The 12,893-nt window shown below is 35.1% G+C and overlaps 1 protein-coding gene across 3 annotated transcripts in view; it reads left to right on the forward strand.

Annotated features, from left to right (window-relative positions):
• The window catches only part of LOC149780004 (uncharacterized), a 41,688-nt gene that overhangs the window by 14,156 nt on the left and 14,639 nt on the right, over positions 1 to 12,893 (forward strand). For all 3 annotated transcript variants that reach the window (XM_089936727.1, XM_089936728.1, XM_089936729.1), the window contains 4 exons: positions 812 to 1,034; positions 3,717 to 3,983; positions 8,614 to 8,776; positions 10,795 to 11,026. In XM_089936727.1, the coding sequence (XP_089792853.1) occupies positions 812 to 1,034; positions 3,717 to 3,983; positions 8,614 to 8,776; positions 10,795 to 11,026 (885 nt within the window). The remainder of the gene's footprint in view (positions 1 to 811; positions 1,035 to 3,716; positions 3,984 to 8,613; positions 8,777 to 10,794; positions 11,027 to 12,893) is intronic.

The raw sequence follows: 12,893 nt of genomic DNA on the forward strand, positions 1-12,893 counted from the left end.
TATGTGTAATGACATTGTCCTTACACATATTGTAAACAGGATGCATTATGCAAGTAATTGTTATACAATATACCATTTATCCAGTTAAGATATGTGTAATGACATTGTCCTTACACATATTGTAAACAGGATGCATTAAGTAAGTAATTGTTATACAATATACCATTCGCCTAATTGAACTGCAAATGGATGTAATCTGAACACAGGCAGCAGGCAGTATGCAACACTTTACCATACACTGGAATATAGATGGCAACAAGTGGCAACCCATTACTAGTTATTCTCTAATGTGTGGTATATGAGTTGTCAATTTCTCTGATGGGTGGTATATGAGTTGGCAATTTCTTAGTTACAACCAAAGGAGCCAATGAGCACTTGACTTAATAAAAGTCTGTGAGATTGGTCAATATCACAAAAAAGAGGGTGGGGGGCAAAAATGAAAAACTATATATTTTGGGGGGAAAAAAAACTCCTAATGCTTTTGGTTGTAGTAGAAATGTTGCACAAAAAAATCCCCCTTTCATCTGATACTAGACTTTTCCAGACGTTCTGTGTGGCGTACACCATTGGGCCAGACTCAAATCTTTTAGAACTGATCAAGTACTCTCAGTTTCAGAGTTTAAATACCAGTCTTTTGTGCCAAGGTAGAACCTTTTAGGTGTTGTTTGGTTATTAACTGAACCACATTATGATTCCTTAAGTGAGACTTCCTTTGAAAACCTTTTTCTTCTTTCCCTGGGATTGGTGAGGAGGAAGAGTTTTATGCCATTTCACAGTGCAAGAAAAGGTAATGGACAAACTTCTATTTCAGATATGGAGCCATTTTGGAGAAAGGTCAGCTGTTACAGCATGTATGCACTAGTTGTGTTCCTTGTGACATATCTTCTGAACCAGTTAGACCGTTACATGTTGGCAATCACATCCAAATCAATGGCCCAAGAGATTCACTTTGGTGACCAAGCCTGCATGACCAATTCTTCCTTCACAGATGATCAACTCAAAGGTGTCAATTGCAATGCCACAGTTATTGCTAGGTAAAGTGGAATTTAAAGAAGAATGTCTGCATTGATACTGTGAATTTATTTTCATAGGTATTTGTTATTTTGTACAGTTCAACAACAAAATTGTCAGTACTTAAATTTGTGGATTGGGAAAGGCTACATAAAGCACAATGATGCCATTTTCAGCTGTGTGGCATTACCAAGAGACTGGTTTTTTTTCTCCTAGTCAGTTACAATATGGTATCTTGATTGTTAGCTCTGCTGGTCAGAGACAAGATGAATTCGCTATGATTTGTTATTCATTGCCTGTCATCCATGATCTGTACAATTTCTGGCGTCAAAAGTTATTGCTATTCCTCTTAAACTATTGCGAGGATTGACATGAATATTTACAAACATATTGACCCCCATGGCCTGCTTGGTCATAAATGTAAACTTTGGCCTTTGTACACATAATTTGGCCACCCTGGCAGCCTGGTCACAGGTCTTATTGTTACTGCTTTTAAACAGATGGTTATATTGACATACAGGTTTCACTAGAGGATTTCTTCTGATGTCTTGTTGAATCTAAATTAAAATGGTGCCTGTCTGTTATCCAGTATTGGCTTCCATGATGGTCATCTTAATATCGCTGCTTCATCACAATGGAAGGGTTTTCATTGAAAGTCTTCATATCTTTAGTTGATGTTAATTGAAAATTAAGCCAGTCTGACATCCAGTATGGCCTCTATATTGGCCATGTTGAAAAAATTGAATCTATACTTATTCTGAATTGATGTTTGCAGTGCTGTTTTTTCTTTCTTCTTTATGATCCGTAGATGGTCCTAAATGAAAAAAGTGCCAGATAGAAATTTATTATGGCACTGCATTGTGGTGGACATCTTGAAAATTTTGTAATAGCCACTACTTCTAAATAAATATGGTGATGAACTGACAATCCCTGATAGCCACCATACCCATTTTGAAAATATGATGTCACTCCTTCAGAACAGATGTTCATATTGATGTAGAGTTTTCACTAAAAGACTTTTTCTGATGTCTAGTTGATTCTTACTGAAAATGGTGCTGATATGACAACCAGTATGGCTGCCATGGAATCCCTCTGGAAACTTGTTTCTAATATTTTTAAACAGATGATTGTATTGAAATTGGGTTTGCACCACTATAGTTCTTATTATCACTGATTACATTCTGAATGAAAATGCTGGTCTGCTGCCAGCACTATTCATCTTGAATGGATGGTTGTATTGACTTTTCACTAAAAGAATTACATGATGTCTAGATGGTCCTAAATGAAAATGGTATCAGTCTAACACCCATTATGTTCATCATGGCAGCCATCTTGAAAGTCATGTTATTGCTTCACCTTTATGAACTGATGGTTTATTGTCATGAGGAATTAACTTAAATCTTCATACAAGGTCCTAAATGAAAATGGTGCTTTCCAGACACCCATTATGGCTGCCATCTTAATACTACTACTCCTTGATGAACGGTTGTATGGAGTTTTTCGACTTGAAGAATTGGTACTAAATGTAAATGGTGCCAATTTGTTATCAAACACTACTTGTTGGATTTTTATTATTTAGCCTAGTTTTTGGATATATATCAAGAATATATAGAATGACATCACATAAATAACTTAGGATTTGTTTCTTCTAAAAATATTACTTAGATTTAACTAACTTAGCATGTGATTATACCTTGACATTGTCTCAGACAAGATACACTTGTCCTCAGCCTATGATATCAGGTTCAGTCTTGAGGCCATAACAAGGAATTCCATACAGTACTTATTTGTATCTTGTGAACTTGTCAGCACAATCATAAAAAAGGATATCTTACCTAATTTGGTATGTTGGAGTTGTTCCAAGAATATCAGAGATGATTTCAATACTCAGCCGTTAAAAAGAAGAAACAGACTTATCTGGGAATCCTGGAAATATTTTGTCAGTACAGCATCAGTCCCTTCATGGGTCTCTTGCTTGCACGTGCTTATGCCTAACTATTCCATTGTTTCTTAACAGAAGCCTTGTTTGATTGTTCTCTAACTTCATGTTTTGTAGCAAGAAAGAAATCTATGAATATTTATATTCCATGAAAATTATTTACAGGATTTTAGAAGTTTATGAAGGATTTATGTATTGGTTATATTGGGGAGAGTAGTAAATTAGTTGTTAATAGGTGGGAAGGATGCTGGTTTTTACAGGCAAGCAATGGATGATTTGTTCATTGTAATAATAGACAGATAACTATTACAAGTGAGTAATGGATGATTTGCAAATCAGAGGTGGGGGCAGATAACTGTATATTCCAAGCGATAGATTGAAAGGATAGTTTAAAGTATTATATTCAGTATGATTGAGTGAGGAATCAATAAAATAATTATGATTTATTCTGGTGGGGTTAGATTTATTTTCTCTGTTAATTTTGTTGATTTTGTATTGTTTTTTAGGTGTCATGGGCAAGCCAAATAAATTTATTTTACTTATAAGATATTTTATGAACTTTCCATCAGCAGTCCTAACAATTGATAGACATAGTAATTATTACAGATATGTATGTGTATATATATATATATATATATATATATATATATATATATATATATATATATATATAGACACACACACACACACACACACAAATGATTCATTATCCGGTTGATTTCAGTGTGTTGTTGTATTTGTACAACTGCTGTTTTTTCTTTTTTAGCTGCCATAATATCACCAACAAAGCTGGAAACTTTGTTTGTGAGTGGAATTATAATGGACAGGGTCTGGAATACCAGATCGTGGCTGGTCCTGTCTTTATTCTTATCTACACTTTTGCTGGTATCTTCATTGGCTTTTTAGCTGACAGGTACAATCGTAAGATTTTGCTGGCCAGCTGCCTTATTTTCTGGTCAGCCATGACACTTTTGACTGGGTTTGTAAAAGAATACTGGCAGTTGGTGATCCTAAGATTTGGCCTTGGATTTGGGTGAGTGTTTGATTTACACAAGTCGTATCTCACCTGCAAAGTATGAGAAATTAATAGTCATGCCTCACCCGCGAAGTAAGGACGAGTTTAATAGTCATGTCACACTTGTAGAATAGAAGTGAGATTAATAGTCATGTCTCATCTGCAAAGTATAGGTGAGATTAATAGTCATGTCTCACTTGTAGAATAGAAGTGAGATTAATAGTCGTGTCTCATCTGCAAAGTATAGGTGAGATTAATAGTCAAGTCTCACCTGCAAAATATAGGTGGATTATTAGTTATGTCTCATCTGCAAAGTATAGGTGAGATTAATAGTATCCTTCATATGCATTAGTGTAGGATTGTAAAATTCAGAAGGGGGATCAGAATTTTGCATGCAACAGGTATCATCTTGTCAAGTGTCTGATGCATTATTCTGATCCCCAGGGTGGAATCTTGCTTATCTTTCATTGATGCATAATGAAGGATTCTATTTCTCACATTTCTGAATAAAAAATTGAGGGTGGAAGTCAAAATATTGTAATTGTGTACTTGGTAAAGCTTGCATGATGATGCTGATAATAATATAAAAATCCATTCCTATAGAACAAAAAATGTTGTTGAATATCAAACTCCTGCACTGTGTGACCATTTTCATTTATATGAGATTCTGTGATGCAGTCTGTGCATAATTGGTAAAACTTTGTTAATTAACATCATCTCTTTAGCATTTTCCACTGTAATCATGATAAACACTGCAATACTTTTATATTCTAAAACCAGTTGAAGTTGGTGCCCCACAAGCCAGACATTTTGCACTAAATGACCAGATTATATGGAAAGATTTTTCAGTGTAAACCTTATGTGTTTTGTTCTGTTACGGTGAGGAATTTTCAGTGGCTGTTTTTTTTAAGTTTCATCATTATTTGCAATACACTATTTGGACCTTAACATTCAGGAATGTAAGAAAAATTATCCTTCATTAAGCACTGGGTTTAGGTAGGCAAAATCCACCCATAGGATCAGAATATTTTACACTTGGTCAAGTCTCATGTCTTATGCACAATTTTGACCCTTAAGTGGAATTTTAATGCTCGACATTTATTTGTGGTGTATAAAAGGATTCTGTTAAACCAGCATCTGTTAAAAGACACCTGCTCTTAAAGGACAAATTCATGTGGTCCCTTGTCTGGCCCTTATAGGCAGCTTTTCTGTTTTTTTATTTGCTGTTCTTTCCAACTGTGCAGAGCCCTCATTTTTTTTTCCGTTTTGTTGCAGCTGCTTGTCTTTTTTGTTCTGTTTTTGTCACATTTAGCTTTACTAATTATAAACCAGAAGGACTTATGGGTTGGCCTATTGTTAATCTGTAAATTCACACAAGTATATTTTTACTGCTCTTCCTGAATTACTTGGAGGATTGCAATGAAATTTTACAAATACGTTCATTGCATGGTCTAGTTTGTCCTAAATGAAAACAGTATGGCCAACACAGTGGCTGTCTTGAAAATCTAGTTTGTTATTCATCCTGAATGGATAGTCATGTCAACATGATGTTTTCATTAAAAGTATTGTTATAATGTCTGGTTGTTGCTAAAGAATTGGGATTTAATATGGCTTCCAATATTGCACCATGGCAGCTAGCTTAAAAATTTTGTTATTGCTGCTTCCCATGAAAAGAACTGTAATTGATTGCTTGTGATATCCAGTTGGACCTAACTGTAATTGATTGCTTGTGATATCCAGTTGGACCTAACTGTAATTGATTGCTTGTGATATCCAGTTGGACCTAACTATAATTTATTGCTTGTGATATCCATTTGGACCTAACTAAAATTGATTGCTTGTGATATCCTGTTGGACCTAACTGTAATTGATTGCTTGTGATATCCAGTTGGACCTAACTGTAATTGATTGCTTGTGATATCCAGTTGGACCTAACTGTAATTGATTGATTGTGATATCCAGTTGGACTTATCTGTAATTGATTTCTTGTGATGTCTAGTTGAACCTAACATAAAATGGTGCGTTTTGACATCCAATATGGCCACAATGGCTAATATCTTGAAAATCTTATTGCTACTCAACAATGGAAAGTCATATCAAGATAGGGTTTCCTTTAGAAGACCTTTTATGATACCTGGTTGATTCCAAATTAAAATGATGCCAATATGACTTACAATATGATGATCTTTTCCATGCCAGATTTTAGACCAAAAGTTCAAATCCTGCAATTGGATCAGGCCAGATCAAATCCCTTTGCATTTCTCAGGACAGGGTACTTTAGTATAATTGTGACTGCATTAATTAGCTTTCATGTGATGCTGTATTGTAAAATACAAAATCACACATAGACTTCTTTTCTGGCTGTATTAAACTGATTTTTGAGAAATCCAATTCTGCCTGACTAGCCCAATACTTGTGATAGAATCTCATTTTAATCATTAGCCAACTCCATTGCAATTCCTTTTTTATACTAGTTTTGGTTTGGTATGATGCCTTATGACACAGCAACACAGGTAGGTTATTTAGTGCTGAGGTAATTGGGGTAGAGTGCATTGCCTTCGGACACACCATGGTAGCTGACCCAGGTTAGTCCGATGGTAGGATTCTAACGGGCACCCTTGCAGTTGTGAGTCTGGCATGCTACCCACTGAGCCATTGCAACTCCCAGATATTAGTTGATAGAATCAGCGAGTTAACAAAAAAAACTTGCCTTTTCTTTCCTTGGCTAGCACTGGCATTTTCAATGATAATTTCATTTTTATGCTAATGTTTCCATAATAAACAGACAGGACATACATCAGTAAAATTTCAGTATGTGATATAAAAACTTTTACATTCTAAGTGTAGTGCTTCTAAAACAGAAACTGATAGTCTCTGCAAGATTTTATTATGGTAATTTTTTGCCATTTCAGGGCTGAGCAAATTTTTTTTAAACCACTGGTCCAGGACAAGTGGTTTCAGAAAATTCACTAGTCCCACCTTTCTCTTCACTAGTCTCACCTTACTCTTTACTAGTCCCACCTTACTTTTCACTGGTCCCAAAATGGTAATCACTTGCTGAGATTTGATGAGACGTATGTACTTAATACATAGAAAAAAATAAAAAATAATATACAACAGAATTATTTCTTTAAATTTTTTTCTTCTTCAAAACCATTGATTGCTATACATTTGGCTTCTACAGGTTCATGTTTATATGTTTTAGCTGATGGATTTGAAAATATGTCTGCCACCTGCACCAGTACTAACCCAGCAGTTGATAGCTGTGTCTGGGTTAAAGTCCTCAAGCTCTGGTCCATTTGCAGAAATGTTCATTAGCATTTGTAAACTCTTTTGGTTTAAGGGATTCCTTAAAGAAGTCTTAAGTTCACTAAACTAAATCCTCGTTCACACTCAGAAATAGCTACCGCACACTCAGTATCCGTCTTATGTTTTATCCCTCCATTTTCAAACAAATTTACCTTCTCTGAAGTGCTGTGTTTACCTGCCTTGCGAAAATAATTTAGCAAGCTCATTTTATCCACAGAGTAACTATCAGCTTGCTTGACAACTACTTCTAAATTGATCATAACATTAATTTTCTCTTTTAAATACAGACTGAAAATAAAATAAATTATTCAGTAGGCCCAGAGGGCATGATTAGCCAAATAAAGGTAGATATAGGGATTAAAGCACGAAAAGGACTAGCTTGACTTTTTTAAAAAGCACTTGTCCCGGCCTAGTGACTTGGAAAATTTTACTCGTCCGACTTCAGAAATGACTAGTCCAGGACGTTGGGCTATGGGATTTGCTCAGCCTTGCATTTATGCAAGACCATTCTTCTTAGATTGGTTTTGTAATTATTGATAATTTTATACGATGGGAATGAGAATTAAAGAAAAAACTTGCAAAACAGCAAAAACAGTGCCCACCTTGTAGTGACTTTCAAACACTGCTCATACTACCTTTAGAAGTTATTACTGTAAGAATAGAAAATGATAACCTATATACTTCAAGTATATCTTGTTACTCAAATATAACCTTATAAATGAAGTTGTTATGGAAAAATGTTTGTATGGACTAATCACATGTAGCTATAGTTTTCTTTTTCATGTGATGATATTTTAACCAATCCAGATGCTTGTTATAAAGATTTGGTAAATATAAATAACAGGTCAAGTTCATTTGGTATTGGTGTAAATATCAATACTAATTTGGTCAAATTCATTTGGAACTGGGGTAAATATACCATAACCAGTTAGGTCAAGTTTGATATTGGTGTAAATACCAATACCAATTAGGTCAAATTCATTTCGAATTGGGATCAAGTTATAGTCCATCTTTGACTTCAGAGTTTGCCAATTTAAACTGAATTTGTACATTATGTAGCTTTGCACATGTATGTGAAGACATGTATTTCAAGACATGTATGTGAAGACTTGTATGTGAAGACATGTATTTCAAGACATGTATGTGAAGACATGTTTTTCAAGACATGTATGTGAAAAGAGTGTGAAAGTTACATTAAAAAAACAAAACTGCAGTGATCCATCTTTCTTGCTGTTGTGACTATTATAAGTCTCTAAATTCTGTTGCATTATATTAGGTAAATTAAAGATTTTCATGGAATTCATGTTGTTTACTTTATCTTTTTATTTCATTTCATCAGTGAGGCAGGTTGCACCCCATTTGTTGCCTCAATGATAGGTGACATATTCCCTGCAGAATTAAGAGGAACCACTTTAGGCATCTACAACTGGGGGATCTACATGGGTTACAGCATGTCCTATGCCATAGGAAATTTCATCACAGTGGCTAATATTAATGGTCAGGTAAATAATTCTTGCCAAAGATATGAAAAACCCTAAAGTGATCCACTTACCTTGAAACAAAATTTTGGTACACTTGCTAAGATATCTGAATTCTACCTTTATTTTCTGTTCAAGACTGAGTGAATGGGTAGAGATTTTAATTGCTTTGTGAAAATTTTCATCTTATTTTTGGCTGCTGAACTTATTTTTTTTTCAGACTGTACATGGCAGGTTTGTAGTTTGACACAGCATCCATTTTATCTCATTCCATTTGATGTATAATTAATCTAAATGGGTTCATCTGATTAATTACCCATCAAGAGGCAATCAATAATCATCATTATTATTAGAGAGAGAAAAAAAACTCCTGTGAAGATAAATTGTTGTCTATTTCATTAAAAATGTGTTCTTTGCTCTGCTGGTCATAGATGAGAGGAGCTTATGCAATGGTGTGTTGACTGTCATATATCCATTGACACAAGTTTGTTGTTGCTCCTCCTAAACTACTTGGAGGGTTTCCATGAAACTTGACACACACATTCATCCCATTGTCTGGTTGATCCTAAATGAAAATGTTGTCACTTTGACATCCAGTATCAGAAAATGATTGCTTGTCCTCTACAATGGATGGTCATATCCACATGGGAGTTTTCCCCAGACCACTTTTTATCATGTCTAGTGGGTCTTAAAGGAAAATGATGACAATCTAGTATCGAATATGGTCACCACAGCAACCATCTTGAAAATCTTGATTTTGCTACACTTCATGGGGTTTTCACTAAAATTCTTCTTTTGGTATCTGCTTGGTCTTAAATGAAAATGAAGCTGATCTGATGTTCAATATGGCCATCAAAGTAGCCATCTTGAAAACTTTTTTATCGCTACTCCTCAAAGAAACGGAATATTGCCATGGGATTTTCACCAGAAGACTTCTGATGATGTCTGGCTGGTCCTGAGTGGAAAAGGGTGCTGATTGGATATCCAATATGACCACTACAATGGCCATCTTGAAAATATTATTACTTCTTCTCTTAAAGGTAGACCTGAATGCTTATCAACATATTATATTTAATTAGCACTTAAATAAAATTGCAACGTCATGGGGGTTTTGCAACTGTGAATATCGTAATCTGAACTTGAAGGAATTGTTTAATCAATGGTATTAATTGTCATGCTTATTCATTTTCAAACTTGTCTTTTCTAATACATGTATATGTAATCACATTTAATGAACATATATTACTAGTGCATGCTGTTTTAGCACAAATACATTTGATGCACATGAATTAATACTGACAATCGTGTAAATAATTTTAAACCCTCCTTAATGTTATGCCCTATATTATTTTGGACATGATCTCCCAAAAAAGATCATTATTTTTCATTCTTTGGAGAAAAAAATGTTTTTCTTCCATATGAAAATTATATGACATACAATAAAGCAATTTGAATGACAATCCATATATATATATATATATAAAGTCAATTCTGAGTGTAAGATGAAGCCCAGACTTCCTGTTTAAAAAAATATCAACTTATAGACCAGCAAATGCAGTATAGCCTATCATGTGCTGAAAAATGGTTTGAAACCCACAAAATAAATAAGCATAAAAGACACCTGTTGATAAAGATTTCTTAAAAATAAAGCCATTGAATTTACATTCAGTATTCTCTTATTATAATGTCTCATTCTAATGCAGTCATTTTTATAAGGGTATGGTCATATATCCAAATGCATTATTTATTAGTAATAATATTTATATTTTAACCAACATATTAATTATAAGGTAGCCTTATTTTGTAAGGTGGTTCACATTTTTGGCTTCCATGAATGGTGGCATAGTGACAGAATTTGACTTCTTTATATAGAAGATAAAAAATATGTTGGACCTTGTAAAAGGTTTCAGTGTTGCTAACCTTCATATCCAGAAATTTTGCCTATTGACCTATGGCAAAATCTTCACTGTTGACATATAAATATAAATTGTTTTAAATTATTTTGTACGTTTTTCTTGCACCATTGTATATCTTCTTTTCAGGGATGGAGATGGACTTTCATTATTTCAGGAATTCCTGGTATTGTTATTGGTCTGTTAATTTTCTTCACGATAAAAGAACCAGAGAGAAAGAAAGCAGACGGCGGTACTGATGATAAAATAGATGCCAATGTACAACAGATAGAAAAAGCAAAAAGACGATGGGATACATTGAAAGCCTTCTTACAGCCATCATTATTGCTTGCGTGTCTTGCAGGATCAGTACGCAATGCAGGTATGGCAGTGACATGTGGTCAACTTTCTATTTTGTTCAGTAAAATTGTAAAATTTAGAAGGGGTGGGTGGGCATTTATACTCGAGCCCAAATCAATAATACTCATAGTGAATCCTCATTACAGCATATTTCATTGATGCTGATAGTGAATCCTCAATACAGCATATTTCAATAATACTGATAGCGAATGCTCAGTACAGCATATTTCAATAATACTGTTAATGAATCCTCAATACAGCATATTTCGATAATACTGATAGCGAATGCTCATATTTCAATACAACTGATAGTGATTCATCAGTATATAACATTTTGAAGATACTGACCTACTATTTGATTTTGTCACAGTTGAGCTAAATCATAAATGAGGGCACAGAAATTTGAGTTGATGAGACATTAAAAAATAGTTTGGCTACTATTGTTCGAAAGGAATCATAATAATGGTTTGTTGCTTGGTTTTATACAGCACATTAGCATTTGAATGATTATATAATGCAGAGGTAATAGGCCTTTTCAGAAATTGATTTGTCTTGCTTGAGAGGGAAGCTCTTCACTGCTGACAATCACATCCGGGAACTATGCAGTCTACAATCACATTCACAGATAAAGGAATCTTTGAAATTATATCATGATAGTTCTTCAGAATGTAGTGTTAAATAATAAAAATAATAAAATTAATACCATAATGAATTATATGAAAACTGATAGAAACCAGTAATTATCTGCCGACAATTGTAAATGGAATAAAATTCCATAGGAAGAAAGAAAATGTATCAAATGTTAAAATATTGTTTTGGATGACAAATTCTGCTACTTCATTGAGTGTGAATTCTTCAAGGAGGCTAGAATGCATTTTTATTAAGAAATAGTATTACATATGACAAGATTTTGAAATATCAACATTTGTTGAAAATAAGAGCAAAATACACCTGAAAAATTTAAGCATATTGTCAAAATTAGTTATGAATTTGAAACTGAAAAGAGGACTGGATATTTACTGTGCTGATTTCACATTCCAACTGAATAGAGGACTGGATATTTACTGTGCTGATCTCACATTCCAACTGAATAGAGGACTGGATATTTATTGTGCCGATCTCACATTCCAACTGAATAGAGGACTGGATATTTACTATGCCGATCTCACATTCCAATAGAATAGAGGACTGGATATTTACTATGCCGATCTCACATTCCAATGGAATAGAGGACTGGATATTTACTATGCCGATCTCACATTCCAATGGAATAGAGGACCGGATATTTACTATGCCGTTCTCACATTCCAGCTGAATCATCATCATCATCATCATCATTGGCGACTCGGTCTCGAAAGACCATGCGAATAGCGCCCTTGGGGTGTTGTCTGTCACTGTTGGCATCGTCTGCTGTGGCTGTGCAGGCCTATACGTGAGTGACAGTCCCTACTGCAGTTGGTGCAGACATACTGGGAAGTCTGCGTTACTGTGGTTGCTGCTGCGTTCTTCTTTCTCTTACGTTTCTCTGCCACCAACTGGCCTCTCCTCTCATCAGTGACTGATATGCCATTGTTTACCATCAGTCTCCAGGTGCCTCGGTCCTCGGCCAGCTCTTTCCAGCCATCGGGTGAAATGTTGCATGCCTTCATGTCCCTCTTGCACACATCTTTGAAACGGAGTGAGGGGCATCCGACTCTTCTCATGCCAGTGGCCAGCTGTCCATATAAGATGTCCTTTGGCAGCCTTCCATCCTCCATGCGTCGGACGTGACCCAGCCATCGAAGGCGGCGTTTAATTAGCAGGGAGTACATGCTGGGGGTACTTGCACGCTGCAGGATCTCGCTGTGTGGAACACGGTCTTGCCAGCTGATTTTCAGGATGTGTTTTAG

This window comes from Sinohyriopsis cumingii, chromosome 16, assembly GCF_028554795.1.
Source record: "Sinohyriopsis cumingii isolate HCF-2022 chromosome 16, ASM2855479v2, whole genome shotgun sequence".
Lineage (NCBI taxonomy): Eukaryota > Metazoa > Mollusca > Bivalvia > Unionida > Unionidae > Sinohyriopsis > Sinohyriopsis cumingii.